Here is an 18,049-nt window from a genome sequence, read left to right as displayed (position 1 = left end):
AATTTAAGGAAAAATGAGATGAAATCTCCATAAGTAAGATTTTAGGGATGAGAACAAATTTTTGTTTTGACATCAAGTATTAAGAAATCAATCTCCGAATTAATTGTAAATCAAATCTAAAATTGTGTGCATGTCTATCCCTGATATTGTTTCAATGCGAAATACATCTCATTTTATTATAATCGATGTATGCGATTTAAATATCCATCCAATTATTTTTATTTTCAATAAATATATCAAATATTCTACTAAATCATTTGACTCATATTCCATAATAAAATTAATACTATATGAAAGTGGAACTCACACTTGGCCAACTATGTTCACATTCCAGACTTTTTAATTGGGGTGAAAATTTCATAATAAACAAATACATAACACACAACAAAAATAGATTGTATATATATAAAGAAACAGAACAAGTAGATCAAATTACAATGATAGAACTACAGAATATAAACTACCTAAGATCTATAAAAAAGAAACAGAGTGAGTACAGTAAAAGAATTGCAATGGTAAAAATACAAAATAGAGAAACGCGAGTCTATTAGTTGGAGAGAGAAAGGTATAAATTTGTAAATTGCAACTCAATACTACTTTAAGAAGCTAATTATTTTCGGATATAGTTGCATCACCTTGTTCCGGGCTGGGGCTACTACTAGCCCGCACTCCGGCACCACAAACAAATGCACAATCACAATAAGGATTGTTTTCTTTATCTATTTTGCAATGGCTCCATTGATAAGGTGCTGGTTCAACTACTTTCATGCATTCTCCGCGACAAATTTCAGGATTGTTTGGGTCACATTGTGCGGGATGATATTTTCTGCACACCGCTCCATGAACTAAACAATCTGAAACGAGTAAAAAAAAGAGTCGTTCAAATTATATTAAAAGTATGACTTGAGATAATAAACATTTGAATCGAGATGTTCCAAATGTTAAAAATTTGGGCATCTACAAGACTGATTTAATGCATATGACTATTTTTCGATTGCCCAATTAAAATGATTCACTAAAGATTAAGTTTGTGCTAAAGTGTATTTAATTTGTTTGGAATTAAGTGTCTATACCATATGTCATTTTCTATTTATTGAGGGATCGAATAGAAATAAAAGAATCTTATATGTTTTATAAACATAAGCTAGGTTATGGTCCCCACGCGTTAGAAGAATGATTCGATATCCCTATATATTATGAAAGATCCATAATCATCGTAAAGCAATTCTGTCATTCAATTCAATATGGATCAATCTTTCTCCCGTTGTTAGTGGCTAATCATCACAGAGAGGTCTATGGAATTGTTCATTAAAATTATTTCACATTTTCAATTTTTCTTCCCTCATCAGTGCACAAATGAGTGTATTGGTGTTGAACATTTTTGAAAAACTTATCTTAATAAAAGATGCCATATTGAGCATCGCCAAAAGGTCTGAAAATAGAATATAAAATAATGAAATTTCAATATTTCTTGATTGTCTCATTTGTGTACAAACAACGTCGTTTGGTGATGCCGCTCAATACGACGTTGTTTCAATCAAAAGAAAAGAGGGAGGAAAAGAAGATTAAAAAATGTTTATTTATGTTTTGAGCATTACCACAAGACATTGTTTTTATATGAATTTTACATGATTCTGATTTAAATGACAAAACTTGATACCTGACGCAAGAGCAACAAGGACGACGATGAATAAAATCAACTTCAAAAATTTTGCCATTTTGAGATTTTGAATCCTGTGATAGTATGAATATGAGACTAATAATTAGTTGGGTTCTTTTTAACTATTGAGATTAGATTTGTTGGGATAGTTGAAGTGGAATTGGTGGCCATTCAATATTTAGTATTGGGATTGATGGATATAAAATAAAATTAATTAGTAAAAAAAGGCATGAAGTTATGGCCATTACAAATTATTTAGTAAAGGAATTGATGGATATAAATAATTTTTAAAAAGAGGAATGAAGTTTGAATTTGTTCAAAATTAAAGTCCAAAAAATCTTATCATTTTGTGCATCTAAATAATGCCTATATACTGCTTTTCTATATTTTTTTTTCCTCAGAACTATTAGATTGTAAGGATTGTGCGATAAAAAGCCAATTAAAGAAATAATGTTAATATATATGTTAATTTAAGAGTACTTAATAAATATTGAAAGAATGGTACCATTTATTTTCTTAAGAATAAATTTTAAACTGCCACATTGTAAACTGCTTAATAACATGGAAAAATGGATTTCATAATCATATTTATTGTTTAATGATTCGGTTTGAAATACGATGTGCTCTGATTTGGGCCTCTTTAATTTTTCTTGAGGGGAGGGGGATTTGGGCTGCAAGAATTAAATAGGAGAACCATTTGTGAAATTAACATCTTCGTTTAATTTACTGTTTTCAAATATAAAGGGATTGGCTTTATTTTATGAAATTTTGTGATTTAAATACTCCCTCGGTCCAAAAAAAAATAGAGCACAATTACCATTTTTGGTCATCCACAAAAAATAGAGCACATTCATTTATCCAAAGTTTTCAACAAATAATAACCCTATACATCATTCTACTAAACTACTTCTCACTTACTTTTTCTCCTTCTCTCTTATTTTTTTCCCTTCTTTCTTTCTTTCTTTTCCAATTTTACATTAAAACTCGTGTTATACACAAATTGCTCTATATTTTGTGGATGGAGGGAGTATCTATTATCATCCTTATAAATCGCGAGATAGGTGGTAATAAATTTAAATTCATTGTATGAATTTAAAAAATTACTCCCCTGCTTTGACTTCATGACTCGTGGTTATTAAGTGGTGTGAGAGTCTATCCCAAATATAAACATACATATAGTTTAATTAAGTGGTGTGAGAGTCTATCCCAAATAATAAACATACATATAGTCTAATACTTCCTCCGTCCCATTAAAAATGTAATATTTGAAAATTGGCACGAATATTTATATAGTAATGTTTTATAAGTTAATGAAATGAGAGTAAAGTAAGAGATATGAAAAAAGTAGAGTCAGAGATATTTCAATTTTAGGAAATGTTTCATTTTTAATTGGACCGAGGGAGTATATAATTTACATTGGTTAAGTTGTGATAAGTTAATTGAGACTTTTTGTTTGGTTCTGACAAATATTTTTGTTTAATGAATTGCCAAAACTATAAAGTATTCATATTTCACTAAATAAGTGGGCATATTTATGCATTATTATTATAAAAAATACATTGAAGTATTATATTTAGTTTTTTTATGATTTTATTTTGGCCTCTTCATTAGTGGCAGGTCCAGACTTTTAATTGAACTATGAATTTCATACAAAAAAAAAAATATTTAAAATATTATTATGTTACAACGACAATTTTATATATGCAAAACTCAATCTTACAACAATATTCACTTTTAAATCACATATACTAAAATTCAAAGTAATATTTTAATAGCACAATTAAAATAAAAATACATATTACATACAAATAGTAAAAAAATGTAAACTCTCTAATAGTCTAAAAAATAAATAACGATGGTGAATTACATTTTCGATTTCTTACCGAAATTAATTATAAATAAAATAAATTGTAACTCACTAATATCTAAAATAGAAAAAACATATATTATGTAAATTATAACTCAATATTACATTAAGAAGCGATTTATTTGGGGTATAGTTGTACCACCTTCTTATGAGCTGGGTCCGTCATCACCATACTTATTAGGGCAAACATATGCACAAACACAATGAATATTGGTTTTATCATCTGCATTGCAATGGCTCTTTTGTAGATTTTTTGGATTAACTACTTTCATGCATTCCCGGTCACAAAATTGAGGTTCCTTTGAGTAGCATTGAATGGGATATTGTTTCTTGCACACCTCTCCATGAACTAGACAATCTGAAACGAATAAAAAAAATTCATTCAAATTAGTGTAGTAAGTATATGAGAATCCAAGATTGTACTATGTCTGTCCAATGAAAATAGGAACCTTTTCCTTTTCCGCCCGCCCCAGAAAAATAGCATGTTTACATTTATGAAAGTTCTGTCCAACTCATTACTCATATACATCAATTTATATCGTGATGTACATGTTAGAAATTTGAGCTTCCACGTGACTAATTTAATGTATATGACTATTTTTCAGTTGTTCAATTAAAGATCCATTAAAGATTAAGTTTTGTTAAAGTGTATTTAATTTATTATGGAAAAAGTGTTGATACCATATGAGATTGTCTATTTGTTGAGAGACCGAATAAAAATAAAAGTTTGAATAAGTATAAGCTAGAGTTATCAAAAGAACGATTCGATATCTCTATACTCTCTCTACATACTATTGTGATGAATTTCTCTGATCGTTTAAAAGATCTATAACCGTTATAAAGCATTTCCGCCATTCAATTCAATGTGGATCAATGTAGCTTCCGTTCTACAGTTTCTCCATTTTTCTTGACTAATCATCATAGAAAAATTTATATAATTGTTCATTCAATTATTTTAACATCAAACATTTTGGCCAATTCCTTGTGATTGAAAAGTGAAACGGAAAATTAAAGTAACACATTTTCAATTTTTCTTCCCTCATCCGTGCACACATGACATCTTTTGGACTTGTACATCTCCAAACAATCTTTCTAACGAACGATATCATATTGAGCATCGTCAAAAAGTTTGAAAAAGGAATATTAAATAACAAAATTTAAATATTTCTTGATTTTTTCATTCGTGTACAAACAACGTCGTTTGGTAATGCTGCTCAATGCTACGTTGTTTCATTAAAAAGGAATAATGAGGAAGAGAAAATGAAAAAATGTTTATTTTAATGAAACGGTGTTGTTTTGAGCATTACCAAAACACGTCATTTCACACTAATTTCACCTGATTTAAATGACTATTATCGCATATCAACTTGATACCTGATGCAAGAGCAACAAGGACGACGATGAATAAAATCGACTTCAAAAATTTCGCCATTTTGAGGTTTTGAATCCAGTGGCAGTATATGAATATGGGATTAATAATTTGTTATGGAATTCACTAGTTTTGGACATATATATATCTACCTTATGAATTAGTTGGGTTCTTGTTAACCATTGAGATTAGGCTTGTTGGGAAAGTGGAATTAATGGCCATAATCAATATTTTACTATTGGGATTGATGGATATAAACTATTTTAAAATTAGTAAAACAAAGGCATGGTTTGGATTTGATGGCCATTATCAATGTTTAGTATTTGGATTGATGGATATAAACAATCTCAAAATTAGTAAAAAAATTAGCATGAAGTTTGGATTAGAATACAGGTCTTGAATTTTAATATAACATGGAATTAAAGATAAGCTTAATATATTGGAATTCTTATTATATGGTTTTCATAATTTTGCTCATCGTAATTATGTACAATATGTCACAAATATGAGTAGTTTGCAAAATACTGATACTAGAGTACTGTTGTAATTTTATAGTATTATTTTCCTTTGGTACGCGGATATGAAATAGTTATATTAAATGATATTTAAATTTATTTAATTCGATTAAATTGACTTTGTGGTATAATTCAAATTTAAATAATATTAGTTCCGTTTCTAATTTATATTTTGGAAATTGACTAAAATACTCATATCTGTAATATCCAACACATAATTAGACTGCAATCCGAATTTCATTCAATTAATTCAATCTAGACCTCCATCGTATAGATATAAGGGCTAGAATTAGTGGTATAGTGTCACTCTAAACATGATGGCACCCTAATGCTCCCCTATCGAATAATTTATACATATGGATCACTTGTATCACAAAATTGAATAAAATTTAGCCAGTACAATAATATTCGAAAATATAATATTAATTGATGAGTTACATTTATCAATTGTCCAATCAATATACAAAATGATATCTTTCGGTGATGCTCAAAACGACATTGTTTCATTAAAATAAACATCGGTAATTGGACATCCTGGTTTGCAAGTTGTGTGCATGTCTATCCCAAATACTCTTTTCAAGCGAAATAAATCTCATTTTATTATAATGGGCTACATCAATTATTTTTATTTTTAGTAAATATATTTAACATTCTACTAAAAGCTGCATATATTTGTAATTAATTGTCGTTTTCTAAGGATATACTAGTAGTTATTACTTATTAGAAACACCAATTGAAATTGTGACTTCAAAGCGAAACTATCAAATTATCCAACTAATAAATGAAACAATTTAAATTTGAGCTACACAATAAGGCCAACTAGATTGTGGATTCTATTCATCATTCCATAAACAATAAGATATATGGGAGTAATTAAGATAATAGATAATTGATTAGGTTGTGATTTGCAAGTTAACTGAAATACATTTACTGATTAACAAGTATTTTTCCGTACGTTCCACTACAAATGAGGCGTTTCTTTTTTACCATTATTTTGCGAAGATGATAATAAATAGCTGCAGTGGAGAGAAAGCAAAGTAAGAGAGAATATTATAGAAGAAAGTCGTATATACATATATTATTCTTTTACTCACTTTACTTTCTCTACATTCTAACTATTTATTACTATCATTTTTGCAAAACAACATCCGAATTGAATCGCCTTGAAATTGTAGAATACTCTTGGTCCTGGATATAAAAATACATTGAAGTATTACACTTAAACTCTTATTCCGCCCCCTTTGATTTTGTGGGCAATCAACACTCATATGCACAAACACAATAAGTTCTTGATATAATATCATAATTGCAAAAGCTCCATTGAAGATGATTTGGACTAACTGCCTTTTGGCATGGTTTAACACAAAAGGAATCATTATGTCTGTCGCATTGAATATCCGTGCCCAATTTGCAAGACGTTCCACAAACCAGACAATCTAAAACGAACAAAAAAATGGTCAATAAAGTGTCAATAATATAGAGAAGAGTCTTTGTGAACATTTTTAGTATAATAAAAAGTACTACTAAAAATCAACAAATCAAAGACAAAAGAAAGGATAAAAGTATAAATTTAAAAATTGAAATCAAATGTGATACCAGATGCAAGAGCAACAAGGACGACCATAAACAAAATCGACTTCAAAAATTTCGCCATTTGTGATGTTTTGAAAGATGCGACTAATTATTCATTTTTAGGATTTGCTTAAATAGTATAATATCGACATTAGGAATGAGTTTATTATTTATTAGGTTAATTGGATTGTGGATTTACTAAATATTCTGATGGTGCGACGCGATCTCATGATTGTAATAATTTTATTTTCCTCGAATCTATTACTAGAATGTAAGGAACAATCTTATGCATTTATAAAAATAATGTTAACAAATATGGAAAGAATCTTAATATTTTATCTGCCTAAGAAATAAGATCTATCACGTTTTGATACTCTTTGATTGAGTGGTGAAGATATTTAATTGTCATTATTAATTATAATTGATTGTGAAGGGATTTTTTTTAATCAAAAACACCTAGTATGGGCGGGGGTTTAGGCAGGTGAATAAAATAAAATATGATGCTTGAATCAAAATATATTATAATTTAAAATTGTTAATAATTCCTAATAATAATATTGATAACAAAATAACTTTATTTATACAATATTTATACTAGTAAGTCCCATTATTTATAGTTAAATTATTGTTAAATTATACTGCTAATCATATTTATTGCTAAATTATTTATTTATTATGACTGTTAATAGCTGTGATTTTTTATGTTGGAGAGCTCAAACTGACTGTTAACAATTTTATGTTGATATTGCCAAAAGCCATTGTAGCATTGGTAGTCAGATTTGCACGAACGAAATAACTATTAAGAGTGAACGAATTATACGATAAGTAATAAAAGTAGAGATACGTAAAATAGTTATTGAGTGAAGAAAAAGAGACATAGATTATGTGCAAATTAAAAAAATAAGAAGAAAACATATAAAAGTGAAACATAGAAATAACGACGTTGTAAGGGAGGATAGAACTCATCACCTAATGCTTCTAACAGTATGAAAATGTCAAACTGCACCATAATTTCTAATTATAATTATTATATGCATATATGATTATAAATTTGGTGGGGACCATGGCCTTCCATTTCGCCCCAGAAAGTACTTCCTCCGTCCCATTAAATATGCAACATTTAGAAAAGGCGCAAGTTTTTATGTAGTGTTGTTTTGTAAGTTAATGGAGAGAGTGTAAAGTAAGAGAGATGAAAAAGTAGAGTATAGTTGTTTCCATTTTAGAAAACGGTTCATTTTTAATGGACAATCGAAAAAGGAAAACGTTTCATTTTTAATGGGACAGAAGGAGTATTACATTTAATTTTTATCGTTTTTCGGGCCTCTTCATTTTCGGGGGCAATCCACCACTGCATGGAAATGCGCAAGCACAAAAAGTATTGTTTAGTTCATCTGAATCGCAAAAGCTCCATTCACCAGGTGCTGGAGTAACTAATTTCTTGCATGTTCGAACACAAAATTCTTTATCGTTTGGGTCGCATTTAATAGGATGATTTTTTCTGCATACCGCTCCATGAACCAGACAATCTGAAACATATTAGGAAAATAGTCATTAAATTTTCTATATGAGGACCCAATATTATGGAAGTATAACTTGAGATAATAGTCATTTAAATCATGATGTTCTAAGCATTCTGGTCATTTCCCTATGGTTTGAAAACGGAATATTAAAGTAACACATTTTCAATTTTCATTGCCTCGTCCATACACAAACGATGTCTTTTGGTGTTGTAAACTGTGGTGTTTTTTCATTTAAACACAAAAAAAAACCTTATTTTAATGAAACTATTCATATTGAGCATCGCCAAAACGTTTGAAAACAGAGCATTAAATAACGAAATTTCAATATTTCTCGATCGTCTCATTTGTGTACAAACGACGTCTTTTGGTGGTGCTGCACAATATAACGTTTCAATAAAAACAAGAGGAAGGAAAAGAAAATAAAAAAATGTTTATTTTGATGAAACGGTGTTGTTTTGAGCATCACCAAAAGGCTTCGTTTATACGAATTTTACATAATTATGATTTAAAAGACTATTATCACATATCAACTTGATACCTGATGCAAGAGCAACGAGGACGACGATGAATAAAATTGACTTCAAAAATTTCGCCATTTTGAGGTTTTGATCCGGTGAAAGAATATGAATATGGGACTAATAATTCGTTATAGGATTTGCTTAAATAATAGTTTAGGACAAATCCACCTAGTTGGGTTCTTTTTAACTATTGAGATTATTATTAGGTTTGTTGGCACAGTGGAATTGAAGGCCATTCAATATTTAGTATTGGGATTGATGGATAAAAAACAACTTTAATATTAGCTAAGATGCAATTTGGAATTAAACAAACAACTTTTACGATAAAAAGATATGATATAGATGGAGTATTATTTTAATAATAAATATTAAAACGCCTAAGGTTAAGAAGAGCCTTGCGGTCTACCAACTGAGCTAGACGGGCTTTTATATATCGTATACTATAGTTTGAAGTTTGTACAATATTTAAATATTGCATTTGTTACATTTTTACGTACCACGTAAGATAGTTTAATTCTAGTCACTTGAGAAAAAATCCTCAAACAATATATGTATAAAAACTTGAATAAGACAACTTTATAAAGACAGAACACGAACACGAACACGAACACGAACAAATTAAATCTAAACACATGAAGAGACTGCAAAACCCAATCTACCCTTACCAATATCAAACTCCCACAAATGATTCTGCTGCATAATATTCCCAACAATCGAGACACCCGGCCACGCCGCCGCCGCAAACCCGAGGCATTTCACCTCGGGAGCCGCGTCGATCACGTAGCTCTTCACTGGGGCCTCGAAACTCGCCCCGTCCGCAAAATGCAGCACCAGCCCGGGCACCCTCGCCGCATCAAACCCGGTCGAGTTGAAACAGTACTCAAGCGGCTCGATACCCAAATCGAGCCGTTTGAAGCCCTGCAGCGCCCGCTGCAGGGCATCCATCACCGCCTCATAAGCAGGCCGCGCCAGCACCGCGAGGCTCGTGCCCGAGTCCACGATCACACCGCCACCGCGGTTCAAGTCCCAAACCTCGGCCGGGATCTCGAGCATTGCACCCCCGGCCGAGATGCCTCGGACGCTGACCGCGTAGAACGGGTTGATCACGCCGAGCACGAGCCTCGTGTACTGCATTTCGGCCACGGAGATGTTGGATGCATCTCCGTGGGAGCCGAATATGAGAAAGCTGGAAATATTCGTGGGGCCCAGGGAGTCGACGAGGCAGTACGAGAACTTGCCTCCGAACCTCCCTGCGGCCTTCACGGCCAGCGAGGGGTTGCTGTATCCCAACCCCATCACGCCGTCCGCGGCTTGGAAGCTTTGGCCGCGGACGGAGTTGCTGCAGCCAAAGAGGACGTCGTTCAGCCTCGCCTCCCTCCCGTTGGCGAGGCTGAATGTGACGGTCTCGTTGGCGAATATGCCTAGCGTGGCTGAGCCATCCGAGTAGCTAGTCATGTGAAGAGAATAAATTTAGATTAGATGCTATAATTAATTCAATTTAAAAAGAAGAATCTTACTTTTAAAATGATGAAGTTTAGTAAGATTTGATCAGTATTGTTATATTTCAAAATTTGAATTACAAATCACAAATTTCAAAGTTTGTAATTATTCCAGGCAAATGCAATGTTGAGTTGGCAACACGTGTGAGATTCTGGTACTATGAATGAATAGTGGTGCGAATGTGTATTAATATGACTTATGTATACAATTAAACGACTTTGTTTTGTGGTTTAGAAACTTAAAACTAAATACTCCCTCGTCCCACAAAGATTGTCCCATTTTTCCATTTCCGTCCGTCCCACAAAGTTTGTCCCATTTCACTTTTACCATTTTTGATAGTGGACCCCACATTCCACCAACTCATTTATACTTACATTTTATTATAAAACTAATACTTTAAAAGTAGGCCCCACATCCCACCAACTTTTTCAACTCACTTTTCATTACATTTCTTAAAACCCGTGCCGGGTCAAAGTGGGACTATCTTTGTGGGACAGAGGGAGTAATTTTGATTAGATTAGACAATTTGAGAATTTCTTAAACCCCGTGATTAGTACTTCATCCATCTGTCTCATTAAATATGCAATATTTGGGAATCGACATAGAATGTTATATTAGAGTGAGAGAGATGAGACAATACAAAAAAGAAAATGTTTCAATTTTAATGGGACAGAGAGAGTAGTCCTTTAATTTTTATTAGTTACATGATAAACTAGAAACGACTTACTCTTAATTTTTTATTTTGATTCGTCTCATATTTATTATTCTATTTCATTTTTACTATTTTTGACAATAGACCTCACATTCTACTAACTTTTCAACTTATTTTTTATTATATTTATTAAAATCCGTGTAAGGTCAAAACAAGACACATAAAAATCGAGAGAGTATGCAATTAATTTTCTCTATGTTATGATAAAATACGAGTAAAATGAGACATTTATGAGCAGATATCTACCTGTAATCATATGCGCATGGGTGGAGCATAGAAGGACAGCGTGAGAGAGACGAGAGCTCAGCAAGATCAGTCTTGCAGACTGCGGAAGAGCAGGGAAAAGTCCGGAACGACGACGAGCGGTCCGCGCGAAGACGTGGCCGCCCTGCACCTCGCCGCGGCTGCATTTGCTCCAAGTCAGGTCGCTCCCCGTGTCGGCGATCAGCACCACCTCCTGCGGCGGCGATCCCACTCTCAACTTCACTAGATACTCCCCGGTGCCGTAGTCCGCGGCCGAATAAATCGGCAGCTCGCCAGGAGATGGCTCGGCCCGAGTCTCCTGGACTTGCCGCCTCGAAAAGCCCTCTTTTAGCCTCACTTTCCTTGATATCGCGCGTGCGCGAACCGTGTCGCGTTCGACTAACCTTTTTAGCCGCTCCACGGGAGCGCCACCGCGGCCCCCCCGAAACATCTCACATTTCACCCCTCGGTGGCCATGGACACAATGGGAGGTGATAAAGAGGAGAAAGAAAATGAAAAGTGTTGCGTGCGAGATGTTTACTGTGTCTGATCTCACGAGTTATGTTTTATTGTACTAGTTTGAATTAATTGTTCAAAACATTTTTCTTCAATGTTCACACCTAATTTATATTGATTTAAGGAATAATAAATGATGGTGTTAGATTGAGTGAAGAGGATTATTAAATTGTCACAATAGTATTTGATTATGTAATGATTAAGTTTAAAGGGAAATGATATGCTATATATATATATTGTAGGAATATCATCCGTGATCATTGACTCTCGTTCATTGCATGTTTATTCTTATTTTTCTTTTATTTTATATATTTAATTCGATTCTAATACATTAAAATTGTTATTAACATAAATAATTATACATATTTCTAAAAGTGAAACTTCAATTTACTCGTGTTATCAATAACTTGAAATAAATTAGAATGACGAAATTTGAATTTATGAAATTTAAAAAATCAATAAATTTTAAAGTACTGCATGTGTAAAACAAAACAAATAACGCTACATGTACACGTGCATTAAATCAAATTAGTGTTCACGAATGATACCAAATAAGATACTTCATGTAGCATTTCTTTTTTTCATGAATTTGAATAGATGTTCGTGATTATAATGTGTTAATAACCAAATTTATTTTAAATTTTGTCAATTATTATGTTGGTCAAAAACTAAGTTGAAAGCCTTAGTGATATTTCACTTTCAAATTTTTTATAAAAAATAATTACCTAAAAAACTATTAATAAAATATATACAAGTTGAAAAAGTAATTAAAAAAGTGATGATATAATTGGTAAGTTGGAAATAGTATAATAGAATTGATAAAATACCAGGATAGTGAGAAATATACATACATGCATAAATATACTTATAAATAATTTAACATTTTAGATATTTAAATTAAAATAACCTTACAAATATTACTAATTATTTTAAAATAAATTAATGGTTCATACTCCTAATATATATTAACCCTTGTGCAACATACGAGGAACACTAAAACTTAATAAGTCAAATTAAACTAATCATGTGTGATATTACAAGATTAAGTATTACACTCTCCCTCCGTGAATAGAAGTCCCATTTATTTCCGACGCAGTTTTAAGAAATGCTAATAAACGTGGATAAGAAATAGTTAGTGAAATATGAGTCTCACTTATATATATTAATTTTAAATGAAATGTGAGTAAAATAAGTTATAAGTAGAATGTGAAATCTATATATCGAAATGAAAAAAGAAACTCATATTCATGTACATACAGAGAAAGTAGATCTTATCTATTCAATAGAAAAGTGAATCTCAAGATGTTTGGTGGAACGTGTACATAGTATAACATGGACAGTCCAATTCTTGTACAGTTGTACTAATATAACTTGGATCCAACGAAAAGTAAATATCAAGATGTTGGTTGAATATACATATACGTACATAACATACATAGAGTCATAGACAGTTCAAGTACATATATATACAAAGATTTCTTTTTCTTTACTTTTCTCAAACTCAAAGCTACCACTAATTGATTATGATCTTATTAATCAATTTTAAGAATCTTAATGACATATCAACTGATCAACTTGGGTAGTTGCTCGAGGAAAATTAGGATTTCATTATCTCATAATTAATAATTAGGCATTCAAAATTAATTAAAAAATTATAACTAGTGCCTGTAATATCCATGATGTTATGTTTTTTTTCTCTTTTTCCCCTTCATATTCGTTGTTGGCCGATGAATTGCAATTCGCAACCAAGTTACCAAAAGTGTAGTTTTCTAGATTTTATAAGATTTATAATTTTCGTGACAATTTATAATTAATGGTATTATAATTAATAATGGCTCATCGATCAATTGGTATACAATAATGTGATCATTAAAAATTAATAATGTGGTGTGCATGGGCCTTGTGGCACGTGCTATACCTATATTATAATTAATAAATATAATTAAACTAAAACTTATCAAAAAATGAAAAATGAATTTATTCATACTGACTTCACATACTCTAATATTGATGTTAAGAGGTTTTATTAGATTATTGTCAACCACGCAGATTGTGTGGAGATTGGGAGTTGGAATTACTTTGTCGAACAAGTATTTTATAGCAAGAAAAGAGAGGCTAGTAGTTTAAATAATGAAAGTTGCAAAATACTATTTGACATTGTAAAATATTGTTTGCAAGTAGTATCCAATTTTAATTAATTATGATCATATGTAGTAAAATTAGTGACAACGATTGAGATGCAATATTTGACCCTTAATTAATCCAATACATATATAATCATCATCTATTTCCCAACAAAATATATATTTATCTAAATCATCACCTTTAAGATCATCAAATACAAAACATCAAAGCACGAAATTCTTGAGATTCTTATTAAGTAAAATGATGATCATGCAACCCCATAATGATTCATCGGATTCAAGGAAGATTCTATTAAATTCGATTTTTATATCTGTTGTCAACCTCACTATCTCGGATTGCAACAACTCTGCCGTCACCACTTCAGTGTTGAGTTCACTTCATTCTTCACCTGCTTCCACTGCCACGACAACCGCTATCTTTCGACACTGGCCCCACAAGTTATGTGTCCTGACACTAACGACAAAATGATGACCCGCCCCATCGTCGACCAATGAGACCTGGAAAAACTTCTTTAAATCAGGTTTTGGAAATTGGAACTATCGCCGACTTTACGACGTCAGTTCACTTACGTGATCCATCGTCGCACCACTTCTACATTCTGACACAAACCCCAACTAGTTCTGTTTCCTGAATCTGTCATTGTCAGAGATACTACTATAAACATACATTGCTGACCAACTGAATCTTCAACTTAACTCTCTCTTCCAACACACACACACACACACACTCAGAGCAGTTAGCTAGCACAGTAACTAAGCTGGTGAGAACGACAACCAGCCCGCCACCATCAACCTAAAACCCTTTCCTTTCAAGACACCCCCATTCCACCAAATCCCTATCTTGAAACATAAACAAACCTATCAACCATCACCATCAATAACAGCAACCTCTCCATCAAAGTCTATGCAACCAGAAAAAAAACCCCTACTCAGTCACTTTCTCACTCCCCTTGCTTCTCTGATCATCAAACCTTCCCCATATATCCCCCCAAAATCAATCCATTTCTCACCACCAAAACCCTCAAATTCAATGAAGCCCGCCGCCTCCTCCTCCGGCCGCAAGGCCGGCCCCACCCTCCCGATCTTCATCGCCCTCGCCTCCGCCTTCATCCTCGCCTGCTTCATCTACAACGAGTCCCTCCCCGAATTCCCCTTCTTCCCCTCCAAAACCCTAGAAATTCAAGAAACTGAAACCGTGGTGAATTCGAGAACCGTGGTGGAGGAGGAAGTCGACGTTGCTGACTCCACTGCTGAAGACGGCGGGGATGTCCGGAAGAAAGAGCCCGAATTCCTCGAGGAAGAGGGGGAAGTCGAAAACCCTAGTGACAAAGACTGTGATTTGTTCACCGGGAATTGGGTGTTTGATAACGTCACCCACCCTCTCTACAGAGAGGATGAATGCCGGTTCTTGACCGCGCAGGTCACGTGCCTACGCAACGGAAGGAGAGACTCCTTCTACCAGAATTGGAGATGGCAGCCAAGAGATTGCTCATTGCCTAAGTAAGATTATCTAATTTCTTGAATATTTTATAAACTAATGAGTAAAGGTAAATTTTTGTCCAAAATATATGACAAAAATACGAATTTTGTCAAAATCATTCACTTTTTGAAAAATATATCCATAACAAATGAAATTATTGTCGGTGTAGTCCTTTTTTAACAGTTCCGTCAAAAAACTAACAGTCATGCCACTGTGCAATTAGAGTTGACCGTTAGTTTTTTACGAAAATATAAAAAAATGACTATTTGGGCGACATTTTCATTTGTTATGGACCTGTTTTTCAAAAAGTATAAGTTTAGGTCAAATTCGTGTTTTGGTTATATGTTTAGGACCAAAATTGACCTCTCTTAACTAATTTAATGAATTTTGTTGAATTTTGTTTAGGTTTAGGCCAAGATTGTTGCTTGAGAAACTGAGGAATAAGAGGATGATGTTTGTTGGGGACTCGTTGAATCGAAATCAGTGGGAATCCATGATTTGTTTGGTGCAATCTGTTGTCCCTCAAGCTAGCAAGAGCTTGAACAAGACTGGTTCCTTGTCAATTTTCAAAATTGAGGTAATTAGTTTTTTAGCCTTAATAATCAAATCTATCTCGACTTTCACTACCTTTATCGATTTATTCTCGAACTTTGAAATTGATCGGTTTCACTAACTAAAACGATCAACAAAATGACCTCTGTGTGATTCAGTAATGAACCTTTGTGGTTTCGTTATGTAGTTCGGCATTATGAATTAGTTCTATTTTGATCACAATTTTATATAAGTAATCAGGATATACAAATTATTAATCCAATTATTTTTGTTATAGTTGTTTGGTCTTTCAATAATATAATAATTGCTATTTAAAGTAAAGCTTTCTGTCTGAATCATTATCTAAACCTAATAATTCATTGTTTGTTTTTAACTTGTTTTGCTTGTGTGACAATTTTGGCCCCATATATGTTAGTTTCCCCCACTTTCTCAAGTACTATAACTGTTTCGTGATGCTTATATTACAAGTAAAGTTAAGACTTCCATGTCAGCGGAACCTTCCAAAAAATGTGACACTTTTTATTCCAAGTCATTATTTGGTAAATTTTGACATGTAATGCAGGATTATAATGCCACGGTGGAGTTCTATTGGGCCCCATTCTTGGTAGAGTCCAACTCAGATGATCCTAACTTGCACAGCGTTTTGGATCGCATCATCATGCCTAACTCAATCCAAAAACATGGCAACAATTGGAAAAATGTGGATTTCCTCATCTTCAACACTTACATTTGGTGGATGAACACCCCCACCATGAAAATTTTGTAAGTTACATTCTCAAAATAACCAATTTTTTCGTATCTTTGTCCCATTCTAAGTGAAGCATTTCGTATTCGCCACAAGATTTTATACTGATTTGTTTTGTTTGGTGGAATAAAGTATATAACTATATATAATGATATTTCCATTTTGAAAAATGTGTCAGATTGTGACATTCAAAAAGAAAAATGTACTACGATATCACTTAGAGTGAGACGGGAAAAGTATTTGTAACGTTGAACAAGCGCATGTGGATGTGGACAAGTGTAGTGTGAGGGTCAACTGAAGCACCCTAGACCACAAATATAACTTTATAACATTTATTTTGTCTGTTTTCGAGGTATTTTTTATCTTAAAAAACTAATCTTCTGCCCTTGCCCTCGATGCAGGCGAGGATCGTTCGACCAAAACTCGACCGAATACGACCAAGTTGAAAGGCCGTCCGCCTACAGGAGCGTGCTCGACACGTGGTCGCGATGGGTCGACGAAAACGTAGATCCAAACCGCACCAAAGTTTTCTTCATGAGCATGTCGCCTCTTCACATCAAGTAATTAATTTACATAATTAACATAATTAGATGAAGCTATTTAATTAATTACTAATTAACTAATTAATCACGTTAGGAGCATGGATTGGGGCAACCCGGAGGGCGTGAAGTGCGCTAAGGAGACGGCGCCGGTGGTCGACGCCGCGGCGGCGCTGGACGTGGGGACGGACCGGAGGCTGTTTGCGGCGGCGGCGGAGGTGACGGGTGCGATGAGAGTGCCGGTGAGTTTCCTCAACATCACCCGGCTTTCGGAGTACCGGAAGGACGCCCACACCGCGGTGCACACGATCCGGCAGGGGAAGATTCTGACGCCGGAGCAGAAGGCGGATCCGGCGAAGTTCGCCGACTGCATACACTGGTGCCTCCCCGGATTGCCGGACACGTGGAACGAGCTCCTTTACGCTCGGATCATCTCCTATTCTTGACCGTTGATGGATTTGTGGAGTTTTTTTTTTTTTTTTTTTTGTTAAGTGTTTTTTTTTTGTGAAAAAAAAAAAAAAAAAACTTGATGTAAAGATGAAATTGTTTTATGGAATGGAAAAGAAAATGAAATTGTAAGTAATTGAGTTTTAGGAT

The 18,049-nt window shown here is 33.4% G+C and overlaps 1 protein-coding gene, 2 long non-coding RNA genes and 1 pseudogene across 4 annotated transcripts; 1 reads left to right on the top strand and 3 right to left on the bottom strand.

The window, feature by feature from the left end:
- Positions 1-375: 375 nt before the first annotated feature.
- LOC125204880 (uncharacterized) lies at positions 376-1,775 on the bottom strand. The gene is made up of 2 exons (XR_007173656.2): positions 1,661-1,775; positions 376-854 (listed from the first exon to the last, which is right to left on the bottom strand). It is a non-coding gene; the product is annotated as an uncharacterized LOC125204880 (long non-coding RNA).
- A 1,634-nt stretch (positions 1,776-3,409) lies between these two features.
- On the bottom strand, positions 3,410-5,039 carry LOC125204875 (uncharacterized). The gene is made up of 2 exons (XR_007173654.1): positions 4,902-5,039; positions 3,410-3,885 (listed from the first exon to the last, which is right to left on the bottom strand). It is a non-coding gene; the product is annotated as an uncharacterized LOC125204875 (long non-coding RNA).
- A 4,515-nt stretch (positions 5,040-9,554) lies between these two features.
- On the bottom strand, positions 9,555-12,117 carry LOC125204864 (aspartic proteinase NANA, chloroplast-like; annotated as a pseudogene). Its single transcript, XR_016136025.1, has 2 exons — positions 11,480-12,117; positions 9,555-10,468 (listed from the first exon to the last, which is right to left on the bottom strand). The product of XR_016136025.1 is annotated as an aspartic proteinase NANA, chloroplast-like (transcript).
- Positions 12,118-15,124: 3,007 nt separating this feature from the next.
- LOC125204857 (xylan O-acetyltransferase 1-like) lies at positions 15,125-18,035 on the top strand. The gene is made up of 5 exons (XM_048103612.2): positions 15,125-15,636; positions 16,022-16,193; positions 16,731-16,930; positions 17,315-17,473; positions 17,550-18,035. Exons 1-5 carry the CDS (start codon positions 15,167-15,169, stop codon positions 17,896-17,898), a joined length of 1,350 nt encoding a protein of 449 aa, XP_047959569.2. The 5' UTR covers positions 15,125-15,166; the 3' UTR covers positions 17,899-18,035.
- Positions 18,036-18,049: the final 14 nt, after the last annotated feature.

This window comes from Salvia hispanica, chromosome 2 (genome assembly GCF_029641045.1).
Source record: "Salvia hispanica isolate PSC_SH4W2 chromosome 2, Shi_PSC_v1, whole genome shotgun sequence".
NCBI classification, from domain to species: domain Eukaryota; kingdom Viridiplantae; phylum Streptophyta; class Magnoliopsida; order Lamiales; family Lamiaceae; genus Salvia; species Salvia hispanica.
Note: the sequence above shows the minus strand (reverse complement) of the source record. Positions and strands in the feature narration are given on the sequence as shown.